This window comes from Hesperophylax consimilis, chromosome 13, assembly GCF_061612785.1.
Source record: "Hesperophylax consimilis isolate HC1 chromosome 13, BYU_Hcon_1.0, whole genome shotgun sequence".
Classification (NCBI taxonomy): domain Eukaryota; kingdom Metazoa; phylum Arthropoda; class Insecta; order Trichoptera; family Limnephilidae; genus Hesperophylax; species Hesperophylax consimilis.
Window position 1 is genome coordinate 34,911,433 of NC_142848.1, and position 20,505 is coordinate 34,931,937.

A 20,505-nucleotide genomic window follows, 5' to 3' on the forward strand; every position below is an offset into this window, starting at 1 on the left:
TCGTATATGCCCGCTAGTGTAGGCGTGATTGCCGCCAATAGTTGATACGAGTGCACTATCATTGACAACGTGTTGAGTTTCAGCTCGATCGAATGTCGGGAAGTGGGTTAATTTCCACTTCTAAGTTTCAATTTCACCTAGATTTGTGATTTGATTCATTCACAAAAAACAAAAGTGAAATTCAACTAGACGCATTTAAAATCTATCTCACAATTGAATTGTAAAAACTGAACTAGATAGATATCACAAAATAAAGAAAAGAAAAAAGCGCAAGATATTTGGAAATAACAAAAATGTATAAGCAGTACAAGTAATATGTAATGGTAAAATTAACTTATTATTTAGTTAGATATTAAAGAATGATAAAATTTTTTTATTTTTATTTTTAAGGCCTACCTAATTATTGACAAAAACATTAAAACCTGCATACTCGATTTTATTATTAAATTCTAGCTAAATTCCCCGCCGTCGCCCGGGTCTTGCGTGGTTTTTCGAAATCAGATGTAGAATGAAATTTTCCTCTTATTTTGAACATCAAATTTGCAAAATTTTACCAAAAATTATGAAAATTCTACTAGGGTTGAGAAAAGGAGATGGAATGTTTTTTTATAAATCATTCAAAATTGCATCAATCTCGGGATAAACTTGCAGATTTGTATAATATACAAAGTCACCCACAGACACTCTTCTTTATATATACAGGGTGTATCGGCACGTACCCGACAAACTTTAACCAGCTATTCCTTAGCACATTTGGAGTAAAAAATGTTATGGGCACTTTGCTGTTCGGTAACATTTTTTTTTAATAAAAAAATTAGTATTCATATTTTCACCACATGTCACCACTGTTTTATCCTTTGTCAAAGTTTGAAAACCCACCTGGCAATATTTTATTCGAGTTTCGTTGAATAATATACGTACCTACATTAGCGCGCTTTTACGATCACGACGAAATGGCATGGCACCATTCGTCTCATTTTTAGCTATTATTATTTAGTGTGTGTGAAAGAGCGAACACGCTTTTTGACACACTTGCTAATAACAGCTGTTGAACACGAGAAACAATGCCAATGACAGTGACGGAGTGTGGATTTTTTTTATCATTTTTGTTTTTAATTGAAAAAAAATGTTACCGGACAGCAAAGTGCCCATAACATTTTTTACTCCAAATGTGCTAAGGAATAGCTGGTTAAAGTTTGTCGGGTACGTGCCGATACACCCTGTATACGGTGTCCTGGAACTCGTAGTATGAAATTATTGAGTCTACATCTTGCAGAGAATCTAAAAAACTGTTTTTTTCGATCTGACCATTTCGATTTCTTTTTGTTTAAATTTTTTTTTGGCAACTAGGGATTAAAAAATACTTTGAAGAATTTAAATTACAAACGACTGATTTACGTTGGAACAAACATTTGTCGTACATAATTCAAAATGTTGACTCAAAAAATTTCTTTATACGATGTTTTTATTTATATTAAGTTTGATTAATCATTATTAATAAAACACAAAAAAATAGAGAACATTTTTAAATATTACAAAGTACAAATTAATAATGTTTTTAAATGATATGTATGGGTGTTAGTATATTATCACCACATTACTACGTTTCGTGTGTGCGACATTTATGCCACCTCCCACCCCCAGCAGACCAAATCACACAAACTCATTTTGAAATCATGTCCTATTTACATTTTTATAAAAATTAGTTTGTATTTTTAAATTTGCGTCATACATATAGACAAACAAAATCCCACGTGTTTTTCGTGATGTAATTTCCGGGTTTTTCCTCAAAATCGGTCAGAAATAAATATTGACCAAAAACAACAAGTTTTTCTTGTTGATCCTTCCTATCAATAAATTATCCTATGTACATGTTTTACGTAGAAAATTCTGATTTGAATGCTACCCGCTTCCAAGAATGATGATTGAAAGTAAACAAAATTAATGATAATTGTCATGTAAATAAATAAAATTACCAGAAAGATTAGGTACTTACGATCCTTGTCACATCGGCAACCAGCGGTGCGCGAACCGCATGCGTTTTTTAAACTTTTACACAAAGACACACTTTTGCTTTGACGCCAGATTGATCTCACCGTAACCGTAAGATTTTCTTGCTTTGATCTCTTGCTACTGAGAGCTCCGTTGTTACCTCGCTTATGAGAAAGAGCGAAAGGTTACAGCTGATCTGGCGGTGGCATTATCTAGTCTGGTGGCTAAAGCTTAGTATTCACGCACGGACATGTCCGGCCGAACACGACATGTCACAGGAGTATATCTGCTCGTGCACGGAGAAAAAAATCCTGTGAAAATATTGATAGCATACCAATTTCCTAAAAAAATATTAGTCATACAGAATATATCGCATCACGTGTTCACGCAATCCTTATCTTATTTTCCTAAAGAATATCATGACAGAATGCGACAGTATTGGTATATTTGTATGGAAACGTGTTCCACCGTCCTCATAAAACATCCGCTTTTTACTGATACTTTGCTAGGAACTCTGTCAATTCATTCATTATAGGCCTTCAGTCCCATTTTTAACAGAAACACAATTCAATTGACCACATTTTTAATAAATTAACAGTATTTTATACCAGTTTTCTCCTTGTGTGGGTTGTTCTGTCCGGTAGACATGCATACAAAAATGCTCGACGTTCGGCCTGTGACGTTCTGCTCGCCCGTATACACTAGGTTTAAAATATATGGTTTTCGGGATAATTGATTGTTTTCATATGTTAAAAAAGAGTTTTCATTTCTGTTAGGTATGTACTTTCTATTTGACGCAGGTATATTAAAAGTCCGTATGACCACTTAACCGATTCGCTGCGGATCCCATTAATTATTATTTGATATTCATGTACCTACGCCAAATAGGCTGTTACAGTTCTTTTTTTTTACTATCTGGGAAAAGCACGCATGAAATAGGTTATTCGGTTCTTAGTTTGGGTTATTTAAATAATCTGTGCGTATTAATCTGTATCGACCGGTCGGTGGCCGAGTTGACATCGCGTTTGGGTCCCACCCAGGCGAAGTGTGTTCAATTCCTCTGCTGGCTAAGTCCTCCATCACAACACAAGCAACATTTTCAGCTTACTGTGGTGGTAGTAGGAGATTTTCAAATATTCTTTATTATTATTTTATTCGTAACCCGGGAATGTTTGTCTTTCTTTTTAAATATAAAAAATAAAAATTTAATTAATTAATGTCTGTCGGTGTCGAGCGGGCGGCCTGGATTCGATTTGTATACAAATCTACAGGTTTATTACGAGTTTGATAAAATTTTGGACCCTTGACCCTCAAAACATGAGGAAGGTTAGTGTCTATATGAAATCTAAAAAAATCACCCCATCCCAATTTCACACCCCTAAAAGTAGAATTTTCAGTTCAAACAGTTTGAAAAATGCCTTGAAAGCCGAAACAGCTGTAACAATAATAAAAAAATACTCGCAGAACTTAATAATAATATTATTAAATTGGATTTACATCAAATTTAAACAAAAAATGGAGTTCTACGAATTAAACACAAAAACAATAAATACTCTGATGAAGTTTTTTCAAACTTGGCGTACAAAATAAGAGGAAATTAACTGTTTTCATCTGATTTTGAAAAACTCTTCATAAAGCCCGGCCAACGCTGAGAACTTCAGCTATTTTATAAAAACCAAGTGTCCCCCCCAACCTGCAAAAAAAGGTTCCGAAATTAATGTTTTTTTTCCATATTTGATGTTTTTTCGAAATAGTTTGTCGACCCAAAGGTACTTTGACGCATTTTTTATCGACAACGTATTACGGTAAGATATCTGAAAAGCATGGCGTATAAAATAAATAAAAAGGCAATTACTCGTAGATAAATAAATATTAACAGTTCAAAGTTCAATTAGAAGTATTTTGACTTTTGACTTGTGTTTTTCACGAGCGCGGGTCAAACATCTCTTAAGCTGTAAGAAATGGTCGTAAATTAATTTACAGCACAACACATATTCTAAGTAGAACTACAATTGTCTTCGACTTGTTTTCCCAAACTTTTTTCTATCTTCTTCTGTACACAATTTCAAATTTGGCAGCAACCTCTGGTCGTCCCAAAATACCTGAAAAGCCCCTTCACTCTGTGCAGAAAATGCTGCACCTGTTCTACCGGTATTTTAATGGAAGATGCTCCGAGCTACTAGCCACATTGATCCCTTCCGCTCACGTGCGCACAGCTGGGGAACACGCCAAACGTGCGCCCAACTTTTGTACTCTGTTAACACTTGTCACATGAGAATGCGTCGTTTCTATGATTCGTTCTTGAGTTCAACTTCAGTTTTTAAAATATTTTGTGCGTATTAAGGATGTTCATCCTATCTGAACAATTAACAACAAATCTTTTTTGGATCTACCTCCGAAAAAATCTCCATTACCCTTTATTTAGTTATTTGTCCCAGCTCTGTACGCGTCGCACTGTAAAATACTGATGCCTTTTCGCTAGATTTCCGTTTTCAGATTTTCAAGACATATTCTTCTAGAATGCATTTGGAATAATGCTTCGATTACCTGCGCCTTCAGAGTTTCCGTTGAAAACATCTGGCGCACGATAAAAATCAACATTAGGTATTTATTGGTTTTACCGAACCTAGCAAAAAAATAAATACCAGTACATAGATCACCTAAAAAACATTGGACTTATGAGTATTTTATTATACAGATTTACTTTGATTATTCTCAAGTAGTGTATCGTTCATTTGACGTCGTTTTGCAAGGCAAATATTGAAATACCCATTAAAAAAATGCGGAAAAACTAAACATCAATTGCGACAACATTGAAAAAATTTGGAGACTTCCGAATAGAACAGACTCTAAACCGGCTAATGTAATAGTGAAGTTCTTACGTCACAAAAACACAAACAAAAGTTCTTACGTACAAAAAAAGAAAAGCATACTGACAAACAATGATATTATATACGAAAATGGAAATAATGGCCGAATTTACATCAACAAAAATCTTACTAAAGAAAAAAAAGACCTCAAAATTTAAATATATATGGGTTCAAAATGCAAAAATATTAATAAGAAGAGAAGGTGAAGGCAAAATCAAGGGAAATCATTAATATTAAATTGGTATATTCTAAATTAAAACTAGTAAATTGGGGAAAACTATTACAAATTGAATGTCCCTCAGAACTGTACTATACTTTGAAAAATATATTTGATAATATTTATTCGTCCCCGAAGAACGAAATATCATTTTAAAATAATCTTAGGCACAGAAATCCGTGGGTTACTGAAGAAATTAAGAACATGATTAAAAAAAGAGATTATCTTTACCGAAAATGTAAGAATAGCCCAAATAACGGTATTTCGTTTAGAATATACTCGATATAGAAACAAAACAAACAAACATATTAATATTACTAAAAACGCATATCACAAAAATGTAATAAATAGCTTAAACGGAAACCCGAGAAAACTCTGGGACGAAATAAACAACCTAATAGGAAAACCTAAACAAAATCTAGATAAAATAATCCTTCACATTTGTAAATGAAATAAAAGACATAAGACACAATTGTACTACAAAATTCTTAGATCGTAACATGTATACAACTCTTGCTATTATGTCAATGAGATTTAGACCTGTAACAGAAAAAGATATTAAAAAAATAATTAATGATATGGATGTTAAAAAGTCAGAAGGCAACGACCAAATAAGAATTAAAGACCTGAAGTTAATTGCTGATAATATAATTCCAGTCCTTACTAAATTAATTAACCTTTGTGTAAATAAAAGCATCATGCCTGACGAACTTAAAACATCCATCATCAGACCTATTTATAAATCAGCAAATCACAAAGATTTCACAAACTATCGACCGATTGCGATTCTCTCGTGTATTGATAAAATTAATGAAAGAGCTATCTTTAACCAAATACATTTTTTTATAGAAAAAAACAGAATCATAAATCCCAAACACTAAACAGTACGGATTTTAAAAAGAAAAAAGTACTACACAATTACTTTCTAATTTTACTGACCATATAAATTGTCATTTAAATGAAAAATATTACGTTGGTATAATTTTTATAGACTTTAAAAAGGCCTTTGACACATTGGACCATCAAACATTACTAAAGGCAATGGAAGAATGTGGTATTAGAGGTCCTTTAAATAAAATGATTAAAAATTATCTGTTAAACAGAAAAATTAAAGTTAAAATTGACGGAATTTTCAGTGATGAAATGTTAACAGACACTGGAGTAGCAACAGGGTCGATATCGGGACCTACGTGTTATATAAGCAAGTAAACAGTTTACCTAACGTAATAAAACGTTGTAAATGTTACATGTTTGCAGATGATACTTGCATCATGTGTGCTGACAGAAATCTACAGAAAATTGAGGAATTTTTACAAACAGACCTAAATAACATCATTAAATGGTCCCACGACAATGGAATTATTATTAACGCAAAAAAAAAAACAAAATATATGCTTATACACTCTCCATATGCAAGTTGTCAGGATAAAGAACTGCATATAAAAAGTCATTCATACGATTGTTTACACACAAAAAACCAATCTCTGCCATGTAAATGCCCAAACATAGAAAAAGTTTACCAATATACATACCTTGGTCTTACAATAGATGTCAATTTTAACTGGTAAGCAATTTTAACTGGTGGCCTTGTAAGCCGAAACAGCTGTCACAATAATAAAAAACTAAAACACTTGCAGAACTTAATAATAATATTATCAAATTTAATCTAAATTAAATTTATAAAAAAATTTAACTGGTCAAATCACATTGAAAATGTATATAATAGATTAATCCATATTAGGGAAATTTTATCACCTAAAAAACTTTGTTAATAAAAATATATTATACTGTATATATAATGCATTGGCGGAATCAATTATAGGATACGGAGTAAATAGTTACGGATTAACGTATAAAACGTACTTAAATAAAATAGAACAATTACAAATCCGTTTCCTAAAATTGATATCAGGCAAAAAAAAATACAATTATGTGAAGGCGATTATAAAAAAATGTTCTCTTTGTGTAATGTGCTCTCTATACATAGTAGGATAGATTACCAACTAACGCTAGATGAATTCTGGAACACAGAATTCAAAAAACCTGTAAACCATAACTACCCTACTAGGCATAGAGAAGCACAAATGTTTATTATTAAAATATCGCAAAATGTATACGGAGATAGAACAAAAAGACATAAATTTCCGGAATTATTTAACGCATTACCTGAAGATATTAAAAATGAGACATGTTATTCAAAAATAAAAAGGAAAATTAGATCGTTCTACCTCCGTCAAACATAAAAACAATTAATGTTGTGGTACCAAGATATCAAGTTGAAATTAAATATATTATTATAAGCTAATAAATAGGAAAAGTGAGAGATTTCTTACAATTAAACAAATTGATCAGTTTTGTAGGATCTAAGTAAGAGAAAATAATGTACAAATAAAAAAAGGTGATAAGAGTTCCGAGGTAAATACATTTATTTACTTCAAATAATGACATTGAAGTTATTGAAACGCAAGCAATTTATGATAATGATTTTTAGAATTAAAACGATAAATTTTGGCGTTCTCCTATTTGAGACGTTTACCTAATTATCAATTCATTCGATGATTGATTAATGACCAATTTATTCATTGAAGAAGTTCATTTCAATGATCAAAAATAAAATATTAAAGAGATAAAGACACAGAAAATAAAAAGATAACTTTCGCCACTGGGACTAGAACCCAAATCTTCCATTCTTCCCGGGAATTGGCAAGCTTTTGCCATCAAATTAGTCACACTTTATTTAATAATTAAAATGACGGAATGTAACAATGTAACCACAAATTTCAAAATACAATATAATTAATTTTACAAGATCATTTTCATCAAACTCATTCTTCAATGTTTTAACTGCCATTAAGGCAAAGCTTATAGTGCTAAATCACTATTTTGATTAATCTTTATAACGAATTGGTGTACATTATGAATACCAAAAAATATGCTTTAGATAAATTGAAGATTTTCCTATCGTTTCGCTTGAGTAGAATACAAATAAAAAATGAATTACTCAATAAAAAATATAAATGTAAACTACTAAAAAAAATATTTTACAATAGAAATCTATGAACGCGTAAAGGAAACAACTTCAAAAAAATACAGTATTATAGCTAAGATAATCTGTGACAGTTTCACTTGATTAACTTTTTTGCTTTCTTACAAAATTATTTACAAAATAAATAAAAACAGTTTTGTGCTTGAAATCGAACGTTCCTAGACTCCGTTTGTCAAGCGATTTTAATGACTATTACCTACAGTATAAGGTATACCAAGAATATACACATTTTTGGCTTGTAGCTTCCTCTTAACTTGAACTACTACTGAATTGCATTTAGTGCGGTAAGAATCTTGCCATAATACGTGCGAATTTAATATGCGGTAAAAAAATGAAGATAATGTTGTTAGTTCTTAGTCGAAGTATGATACAGTTACATATGACCAAAGGGTATAGGGTCGAGTTAGCTCAGTGGTAGAGCTAAACCCCGGCAAGGCTGAGGTCCTGAGTTCAATTCCTAGATGCGACCAAATCTTTTTATTATTTTTCTGTTTCAAATTCTCGTATAAGAGACGTTAATATTGTCATCAATTAGTAAATTTGCTCATTAGTTATTAAAAAAACTAAATTATCTTTAACTATTTCCCATGTTTAAATTTTTTACGATGTTCATATTTTCATATTGAATTTTTTTTGTTTGATTTTAATGTTCTACTCAAATATTTTTACAACCTAGATGTTGACTTGAATAAACCTATCCAATTTCATTTAGCTTTGGTTTGTCTGAATTTTATTTGACTTTTCTGTAAGACTAGGAATAATCCAAAGATTTATATATTATGTTCGTTGACAGTTCTTGATTTGATCTTCTTCAATCATTAAATATAACTATAAAGTTTATATATAAGTTTCAATAAATTAATCATACATACATGTAGAGTTTTTCAGCTGAATCTTTCACATCGTACAACATCTTAATAGCCGTTATGAATGTTTGTTTTGTTTTCATGTAGATGACAATGACTCTTTATTTTTAATTTACCGTGGAGAGAATTTTCATCAAGGATAAATCCAACAAGTATTTGAATGATTCGCGTAAAACCCGTATAAAAAACACAAAAACGCAATCATTTTGTCAAGTTACCGTGAAATGTTTGATTTTAAAGATTATCAACATTTGAACACGTACAAATGACAAGTCGAAGGTTAATTACTTCAAGGCCTTTTCAGAGAAATTCTAAGGCAATTGGCAACGAATATCTATATATATAAAAATGAATGCTTGTTTGTTTGTTTGTTTGTCCCTTACAGACTAAAAACTACTGGCATTACTTTGGATTTGTTCCTGAAATCCTGGGGAGACCGAAAACTTATAGAGCACGGCTGATTACGGAGGCCATTGAAATTCATCAAAAATGATAAATCGAAGGTTAATTACTTCAAGGTCTTTTCGTAGAAATTCTAAGGCAATTGGCAACGAATATCCATATATATAAAAATGAATGCTTGTTTGTTTGTTTGTCCCTTACAGACTAAAAACTACTGGACCGATTTCGATTTGTTCTTATTAGTGTAAGAAGTGTTTAGACCGTGGTTTGAATGGTAGAAGAAATCGGAGGTGCCCGAGGAAGACTTACTGCATTATCTCTGCACTCCCATGAGATACGGAGTCAAATTAAAGTCAATTTCATATAGTTTTTAAGAGTAACAATGTGGGTTTTATGAAACTACACCACAGACATAGGAATTAATAGACGAGAAGATAATGGCGAGGGGTAAAATCAACTGTTGAAGAACGAAGGGGGTAAAGCTGACTGTGATTCGTCAATAAATCAATCTGACAGTAAATAGGCATCTCGCATTATAATATCACCATTAACTTCTTAAAAGTAAAATCTGCTTTTGAATGCATAGACATTTTTACATGGGAGCGCAAATTACTCGCCACGTTATGAACAAATTTTCGAAATCCAAATTCGGCAAAAAATTTCTTCTATTTTCAGAGTCGAATATTTCGTTTAAGTATTTAGTTAAGACACTTTTATAAATGTTCATAATTTACTTCCCAGCAACCAACCAGCTTTGTGTTTCGCGTCCAGACGTTTCTCGATGTGATAGTATATGTTTCTACAACTCATCCATATTATACGATGTGAATATGCAATAAAGTAAAATAATGCTTATATATGGAATGTAATACGACAATTGGGTTTATTCTCTTTTTCACATCTATTTTTACAAGTTTTCATAGCACAAGTCAACATTTTACCGTGTTATTTCGTAAAATGAACCGATGATGCCTCGACCATAGTTCGCACAAGAATGATGACGTCACGTTTTCAAATTTCACTTGAGGCCATACGCGAGCCCAGCCGGCTCCAATAGAACCGGTATGGGGAGTGGGGATAATACGCTTTTAATCACTTAGGGCAGGTCTACTAATATTCATATGTCTATGAACTACACGAAGTAAATGGTAGATGAAGTTGAAGACCGGTGAAGACATAACACGATTAATTTAAACAAATATATATATATATTTTTTAAACTTTATTTCCACCTTAAAAATGCACACAGATTTCAAGTACACTATGATTCAAAAACTCAAAATCTTACTCCAAACCATTCACAATACTGAGCAACGCCGGGTAGACGTCAGTTAGTGATTTATATTCTTGAGGTCTAAATAGCAAATGGTTTTTTCCTTCTATTCAAATATTCTATTGGAGACTCGTGTGCTAGGTTCATATGTTACCAAAGGATAAAGATGAAAACATGAAGATAAAATCGTAAAAATTGTGTTTGTATTCTTCTACAGTGTGGTTACTGCGGTTTTGAAGATGTTAGTTTTTGCATATATCACCTGTTGAAACTGAATAAAACCGTAAATAACCAATTGACGCGGTGCGGATATGTATTTTTTGTTTTCGTTTGACATAATTTTCTCGTAAAGTAAAGGAAAACCTTCGTCGGATTAAAGACAGCCGCATTAAAAAACGAATCTGAAAACGGGTGTTTTTTTGTGTTTGGTCTTGGCCTTACGCCAATAGTGCATATTATACAACAGGGTCATCGAAAAAGGTGTTTGTAATTTTAAAATGTAATCACTAATTGTGATTTAACGGTACAATTTATTCATTCACCAAAACACGCAGAAAATCTTATGTTTGTTTTAACATTTCTCAGACAATTTAAATATGACTTTCTCCTGTTGCACGGCAAATGTCTAAGCGATAGTTGATCTGCTTTCAGGAGGGTAGTCTTTCAATACGATATTGACGAAATACGTCAGTTGTTGTTAGGTAGCGGTATTTGCGAGTACGGTCAGAATATGATTCCGACAGTCGGTAGACAAAACACGTTGCTTTTATTGCGGCCTTGGTGTCGATAAGCTGTAAATATGCACAACTGATATTGTCGTTCGTTATGCAAAATAATTTGCCTATTAGTGAATGGAAGTGAACTGACTAAGCCATTAGAATTGAAAAATATCGTGTACACGATCCATAGACTTAATTAATTCACCGAAGACGCGATCAATTGATTCGGTTCCAGCTTCGAGAAACAAAAGTTCTTAGTTATGGCTTATGACCTCGTGAACTTATTAACAACAATTTTAGTGTCAAAAAGTACACGCGGACTATCAATGTACAATAAAGTGAATATTTAAATTTGACAACGTCAATTTATTAGTACTTTTGGCTATTACGTAGCCATCTGACGTTCAGGAATGTTAATTCATCGAGAGATGCGCCAGTGTTGCCAGTGTATATCGTTAATTCATCGAGAGATGCGCCAGTGTTGCCAGTGTTGCCAGTGTATAACGTTAATTCATCGAGAGATGCGCCAGTGTTGCCAGTATATATCGTTAATTCATCGAGAGATGAGCCAGTGTTGCCAGTGTATATCGATTCTGATTTATTGCGTTTCCAACATCGGACTGGATATCAATCGCGACCATGATCGGTAAATCGGTATAAAATCATCGGTAGTTACGCCTATCAATCCGAAATAGTAAAGTAAAGTTATCGACTTCACTGTGCTGGACTCCCTGGAACGCTGAATAATATATTTATTTATTTGGAAAAGTTTACAGCAAATCTTTAATTATATAATGATACAATAATAATATTATTAATTATGCCAATTATGAACTTTCCACTGATGAATAACTAATGGTAAGGTGTACAATGTCATAGAGATGTTCTCTTAAATTAATTTCTTGTTTAGTTAGAAAATATTAAAGATATTAAAATAAAGGAGGGTGGGGGGAGGAGGGGGAAATATAGGATAAGGAATTAAGAGGCAAAGGACGGGAATATATAGGAATTGAACTTCTAATTTGAGTTTTGTTGATTATTGAGTTTTTGTTTTATGTCGCGTAAAGTCGAGTTAAATATGTCAATATGGTAATAATTTAAGTTAAATGACTGTGTGGATCTGTAGATAAATGAGTTTTGTTTGGAATTGGTCTTACAATGAGGGAGATTAAAAGTAAGCGACTGTCTGCTGTTGCGATTGGGAACATGGAATAATAGGCGTTGAAGAAGATCAGGACTATCGATTAAATTGTGTGTAATTTTGAATAACATTACCGAATCTGCTATATTTCTTCGGATAGTTAACGTCTGTATATTGAAGAACTTTGCAGAGTCTTCATTACTGATATGAGATCGAAAAGAGCGGAAATTAAGGTACCTTAAAAATCTATTTTGAACACTTTCAATTCTATTTTTATGTATTGCATAGCCTGGGTTCCACACTTGTGATGCGTATTCAAGGATACTACGAACGTATGAGAAATACAGTGTTTTGAAAGTAGCAATATCTTTGAATTGTTTACAGGAACGGATTATGAAACCCAGCATAGAAGATGCGTTAGTGACTACGTGGTCAATATGTTTATTTAAATTCAGTTTACTATCAAGTATAACCCCAAGGTCAATCACAGTCGCAATTGCTGCGTGAATTCTATCTTAAATGTTGCAGACCCGTGATTTATTATTAATCCGGGATTTAAAAAAAGAAGATTTTGCAAAAAATAAATTAAAATCACATAGTTTTCAATGACCCTGTACACAAAGTAGTTACCTACCGTAGATTTAACAGCAAGGACATGCCGGAGAAGGTGGATTTTACGAGAATATTCTGACTTCTGATTCTACGCCAATAGTAGATAATAATAGATGTTTCGCCAAATCAATACCATCCGATACCGCCAACAGACTAACAGATTAATCTCATTGACAGCTAAATCAACCAGTTTTATTCCACAACATGTTTTTTCTCAGTAATGTTTTTCTATTTGTTCATCGTACCTAACCAACCACGTAGTTCTATTTCCAAGTAAACTGTCAAGTATGATGTAGGTGAAAATGGAAACCTTCTAGTAAGGCGACATAATACTATAATAGTAGGGTTTTGCTCGACGATCACATTTCAATTATTTCTGATGAACGTATTATTAAAATCTCAAATGTTTCTAGAGGGATCCTTACGGATATAAGTTATCTATATTTAATATTAATAAAAACAGGACCTTACAAATAAAATATTTTATGTAAAACGGTTATAAAATTAGTGGTAAGAGCCAGATTATATTTTTCTAGGCGATGAATTAGTAACTCTGGTGATCCCTCTAGAAACATTTGAGATTTAAGTAATATACATTCATCAGAAATAAATAAAATAAATCCTACAAAACGATCGTTTTTTCAGCAATATTATTTTTACACGACTTCATCACTTATATTGTTAAGATTCCCACTTAATTTTAGAGATTTGACAAGGCAAATTCAACCGCAAGTCTGTCCAGTACACCAGGGCCGAACGTCGCATATATTTGTGCACGGCTGCTTTACTTACGGTATGGTACGGTAGGTATTGTCTCGTCTTAACCGTTACTAGGGATTTGTTGTAATTATTAATTAATATAAATTGTGGTAATGTATGACGGAAGCCTTGTGGTATACAGGCAAAGTACAATCATCCTTGATCATTATTAACATCACTAACTAAGGAATCAACTCATTAATAAATTTCGCCTACACTAAATGTAATTCATTACTATACATAAGAGACTTGACAAGTTTTAAAAGTTATATATGCTACTGATAATAGCAGAACATTTCCTAAAGCAGTATCACATGAAGTACCTACTGGAATGCCAAATACAATTTATTTCGGAAGGTGACTCTACATGACGGTAGAAATAAAAAAAGACTAATAACTTTTTTCGATATTCCGTTTTTTTATCAAAATATTCCATAGAAAATTTAATATTTTTCAATTCAAACGATTTAACTTTTTAACCTGTAAATTTTGGTATTCGGAAAAAGGGGAAAAAAGTGTCTGTGAGTTTTTTTTTACAGTTTTATTCCGAGATTGATGGAATTTTGCACACTCGAGCTTAAAACAAGAGGATGGTCACTGTCTACATGATTTTTCTAAAATCCAACTTATCCACTTTTCCCACGCCTTAAGAGGAAGCTACAAGCCATGAATATGAAGTGTAGTGTTTTCTCTTTCTAACACCGTTTATATCATATTTCTCACTAATTCAGACCAATATTAACTGTTCCTAAAAGCGAACAATTTAGCCTGAGGGGTTGACGTAGGAGTCGGGAGATTATGGATTCGATTCCCGCTGGGCGCCAAAAATATACATCCATTCTATCACGAATACAGCACTGTTTTTAAAATATTTTATTGACATTTCAATTAAATTTGGCACGAGAAAACATCCTCGTACATTGACCACATTGTCAATTCAAGTGAGGAATATTGGTTCAGAGGCCAATCAGCTTCTACTGGCCCTTGACATTTAGCAGTCATCGATTTTGCAGGGGACACTTTCGAGATATAAACATACTGTAACAAACACAAATAGAGATATGGCGTGGAAGCGTGCCGTCTATCGCCGAGTTACGTCAAATTTCCATACCATTCCATACGAACGTTACGTGTAGGTGGAAACAGAGGCGGGGGTCGCTCAGTACGTTGTGCAGTAATGTGGTAAACGATGTTGGCGACACTTTTGTGCGCGACGTTTAATACTAATAATGGTTCATGCTCCATCACTCTTGTTACTTTTATCGATGCATAAGGTCATCTTCAGAAGGAAATGTGGGCCAGTGGACAGTGTGGACACTGTGAACCGAGTTCCTCTCGGTGGGTACTACTCAACCGATGTTTACGAAAATTCTGTAGTTTGCGAAATAAAGTTTTAATAAAAAATGTTCCGAATTTACTAAAAGTTTATCATTTAATAACGTTTTTAACATGATCCCCAATAATTCGAAGAGATTCTTAGTAAATTATCAATTCTCAATTTGTTCCGTGTGAATTTTCACGGCCAAAGTATTACATCATGATTTATATTGGGGTATTATGCTGGTTGTGTTTCGTATAGCTTTTCGGCAAGAGCAGAATACCATTTTTTATGAAAGACAGGAATAAATTTAAACAAGCAACACGATATACAAAATGTAATTACACCGCATAAAAAATCCTCCTAAATTGTTAGACATTGAATTAAAAGTTTGTAGGTATTACTAACAAATACGTATTTAATAAATTTTATTTCTTAATTTTTAATTCTGCTACCGGGTTTCGGACACCGGAATCTCCGCTAACCAAGCGATTGTTCCAATTTGCAATCACAACAGACTCAATGCACGACATTTCAACGTTTAATTGGTTCACTTGACTTGCCAGAATAATCAATAAACAATATACAAAAACTCTTTTTCTCGAAAAATGTCTATAAAAATAAATTTTTAATATTTTGCATTACTCAACATTTTAAAATCAATTTTTTTTTACAGTAACTATTAATTTTTTTACACAGAAGACTTCGAGAAAAATATTTTTTCTCAGGGCCTATGTCATCTTTGGGGATTCTGTGTTTAGGTATTTTTGAGGAGAGTGATCAGTTGTAAGAGGGAGGAAACACAGTGTGGATAACGGTACTGCAGCCGAACTGTTCAACTCAAGAACGAGTCATAGGAACGATCCGTTCTCATGTGAAAAATGTCAACCGTTTAAAAATGTTAGCACGTGTTTGTCGTGATCCGGCCATGCACCGGCGCTGAAGAGGACAATGACGCTAATTTCTCAGAGTATCTTACATTGAAATACCGGTATAACAAGAACAGCATTTCCACCAATTATCCATTGCTATAAAGATCCATTCGTTAAGTTAGGGAGAATCTATTAAAGAGTTTTTTCATGTATTTTGGAGCTCCAGACCAGAGGTGGCTGCCGAATTCAACAGTGCCCTCAGCTGGGCATACATATTACATAAGAGATGGTACATTGCAACTAAGGATTCGTAAAGTTAGTAAAGGAAGTAACTAGATCGCGTTATGCAACGTGCTTCTGTTTATCTTATAATATGAACTTGTAAGGAATATGTACACGACAATGTTGTAAAGTTAACATCTTCTGGCATACTGTTGGCATTTTAATCATGCAGTTTATATTCAATCGTATGTACTTGGGTTATGTTGTGGTCTTATATAAATGCATGTCCCCAATACCACGTCTTACATCCATCGATATTACATCTGATTCTACCAGACGCAAGTAAATCATTTTTATAAATAGATACGTATAAGTTTAAATTAACGGGTCATAAGTCATAAAATCTCTGACAAAACAAGCATTTTCCTAAGTGCAATGAAAATATCTCGTTTTTTAATGTTATCAAGATTAATTTGTAGAAGTCCGTTTTAATTTAAAAAAAAAAACAGACAGTTTCCGCGTAATAGTAATTACGCAGCAGAACTTGTTTTCAACTACAAAAGATCGTAAGCGAATGTTTTTATTTCTTTCTCTATAAACCAATATTTGACATATTTTTACAGTAAATGTACAATTTTTAACGTGTTACACAGTGTTAGACAGGAAAGTGATAATAGCATTTCCTCACAATAAAGAGACAAGGCTTTTGTGTTTGGTAAGGGAATTCTAGCTCATAATAATAAATTCATGGAAGCAAGAAATAATAAAATATTGTAAATAAATAAGAAAAATGCTACATTTACCGATTACAGAAAAGAAAGACTTAAAAAAACACACATGCACTCTTAAAACAGTTTTAGGTAATTTTTCAATTTAAGCTGAAATTCACAAATGCTTTTTTTTATTTTTAAAAAAGAAAGACAAACATCCCCGGTTTACAAATAACCTAAAAATATTTAATCCCCTTCTAACACTACAAAAGGCGAAATGTTGCTTGTGTTGTGATGGAGCCGACCGAGCAATTGGTCTCACCACGTCTAGGTAGGACCTAAACGCGATGCTAACTCGGCCACTGACCGGTCACCTGTCACATTTCTACACTAAACTGTAACCCTGAGTTATTTTTACTTTAATGGAGTAGAGTGGTGTAACACACAACATTTTAATACATAACACAACTTTTTCTTCTTAAACAATAATGTCAATTTAAAAATATTTTCCAATTTTTAAATTTTTTTTTTTACCATCGATCGGATTGCTCTATAACTCCTGACGAAAATTAAGTTGTGGAACTCCAACATTTTTGCGAAAATATTCAGAATTGTACAATGGCTTATATATAAGGGGGCAGTGGGGCGGGGGTATAAGCCTCTCCCATCGGCCACAGTATTGTGAAGGGAAAAAATATAATAGTACTTGTATATTACATTCCTGGAAAATACAACCATATTATTTGCACTGGTTATTATACTTACCACAATTTATTATTTATAGAAAGTAGTATCTAAGTAGATACCCAAAACACTTATTGATAATGTTTACAACCCCCCCCCCCTTTTTTTACCCCTTTTACCCCCCCAAGGATTGAACCACCCCTCCAAGGGTCGAACCCCTCCCCCACGTGAATGTTGCAGCTACACCCTTGGCCATGTACTTGTTTTGGAATATTATGTAGTAATACCGTCAAATTGACTATCCTAATATGGGCATTTCTTAGTTGTACAGTCAAATTTTAGATACCCGTATTTAGTACTTACTTAATAAAATAAAATAAATCATTCTAATTATAATAATAACTGTCCTAGATGTGACCGTACCTTTATTAGATTTTTCTGTTTCAGATTTTCATTCAGGAATCGCTAATATTGTCTTCAATAATTAAATATTACAATTTGAGGTTTTACTCATTAAGTTATTCCAAAAAATAAATAAATAATTACTTATAAATTATTATCGTTCAAATACATTACAATAAACATCTTAGCCAATCGTTTAAATGTTCATGAGGAGGTATTGAGTTAATATTAGGATTATAAATGAGAACATAAAAATCCAAATATTTTTTTGTTTAATTAGTGTTACAGAGTTGTATTTCAGATTTTTATCGATTAACAAATTAATTCTTCATTTTTTTTTTATTATTTACCAAACAATAAATTCACATAATTTTTTTTTGGTATAATCCACCTCACTAGGCTGAGCCTGTTCCGAGGTGGCGAGAGTTTGATCTAATTTTAGATAATGCGAAATTAGATAGAATCAAAGATATAAATAAAAAGATATATAGAAAATATAAATAAAAAAGATAAACAATTAGATAAATAAGAATTTTATAAAGAAAAACATAATAAATAATGAAAATACAAATAAATTAATGAGAACAAAAGAGAAAAATCAGGCGTGGAGTGTGCTATAATTTATGGTATTGTAGATGTTATCTGTCCGCAGTATACAATTCCTTTGTTGACTATCCATGTGTGGATTTTGTGTCTTATATTTACACTTGTTGCCAGGTCTTTAATATCTTTTTCCATTAAATTGAAAATTTTTGGGGCCAGATTATGAAAATGTCTTTGTCCATAGGTGGTATTTATCTTCGGGGTCATGTGTTGATGTCTGTTTCTTGTTTCGTTATTGTGTTGTATAGTATGATGGTTAAGTTTGTCTTTTTGGTAATATACAGTTATGATTTTTATGTATAGTTGCTGTATGTTCAGTACGGTGAAGTTCTTAAATAACTGTATTGTCGAGAATCTGTAAGGTTTTTTTGTGATAATTTTAATTAAGGCTTTTTGCGCTTTGACAAGAGGGTCCATATTAGTTTTAGCAGCACCACCCCAACCAATCATACCGTGAGTGATAATTGATTGGGCCAGTGCGTAAAATATTGTATTTAGAGTCTTGCATTATGTTTCGTATGTTCTTAAAGAAATATTTTTCCCTGGCAGGTGGAAGCTGGCCTACATCATACCGGTCCACAAGGGTGATTCGCGTCAACGAGTGGAAAACTACAGGCCAATATCCATTCTCTCGGCAATCCCTAAACTGTTGGAAAGACTTGTCCATACTAATATATATCCCCAGCTTGCTGCCAAAATTACAAAACAACAACACGGGTTTGTCAAAGGCAAATCTACCGTGAGTAATTTACTTATTTACTCTAATTTTTTGTTTACTAGCATGGATCGAGGCCATCAGGTGGATGCAATTTACTGCGATTTCAAAAAGGCTTTTGACAAGGTTGATCACCTTATTCTTATTAAAAAAATTATGTATAACGGAATTAGGGGAAACTTATTACGTTGGTTCATCTCATATTTAACAAAAAGACAGCAAGCTGTATCGTTACGAGGACATACTTCCGTATGGGAACCAGTTACTTCTGGCGTACCACAGGGATCAATTCTAGGACCGCTTTTATTTATACTTTTTATTAATACAGTTTCTGAATGTTTCATGCATTGTTTATTTCTCTTGTACGCCGATGACATAAAAATATTTGCTATTGTTAGGAATTTAAATGATTGTCTGCTCATCCAACGAGACTTAGTAAGGTTCGAAGCGTTTTGCAATGAAAAAAAAATTTACCTAAGTTACAATAAATGTAAACAAATAAGCTTCACTTAAAATCATAACGCTATTATACACAATTATTATATAGGCAACTATTCACTAGATCGTGTATACTGTATAAGGGATCTTGGCGTACTTTTTGATTCCAAACTTCATTTCGATGCGCACATTAAAAACATTGTGAATAAAGGTTACTGCATGCTAGGCTTTGTTATCAGAAACAGCCACGTATTTCGAAAGCCTGAAACCTACCTTCTGCTTTACTATACGCTGGTCCGTTCTCAACTTGAATACTGCACCTCCATATGGACTCCACTTTACGATATCTATAAAGAAAATATTGAAAGTATCCAGAAGAAATTTCTGCGTTACTTCAACCACAGAATGAGCGCACCTAAACGGGGATACACAAATATGCTCTCGAAATATAACGTCTCCACTCTTACTAACCGGCAGACTTACCTTGACCTAATGACCTTGTACAAAATTTGTAACAACTTTATCGACTGTCCTGGTTTACTCAATCTAATAAACTTTAAAATACCACCCAGAACGGCGAGGCTTAACGACTTATTCCATTTGAGCCGGACGCGCACAAATGCTGGTGTCAGAGATCCAATCAG

The 20,505-nt window shown here is 32.9% G+C and overlaps 1 protein-coding gene across 7 annotated transcripts in view; it reads left to right on the forward strand.

Moving 5' to 3' along the window:
* Positions 1–19,313, forward strand: part of LOC149418891 (aldehyde dehydrogenase, dimeric NADP-preferring-like) — a 136,874-nt gene extending 117,561 nt beyond the window's left edge. For all 7 annotated transcript variants that reach the window (XM_089639053.1, XM_089639054.1, XM_089639058.1 and 4 more), the window contains one exon: positions 19,258–19,313. In XM_089639053.1, the coding sequence (XP_089495179.1) occupies positions 19,258–19,296 (39 nt within the window). In that variant the 3' untranslated portion in view covers positions 19,297–19,313. The remainder of the gene's footprint in view (positions 1–19,257) is intronic.
* Positions 19,314–20,505: the final 1,192 nt, after the last annotated feature.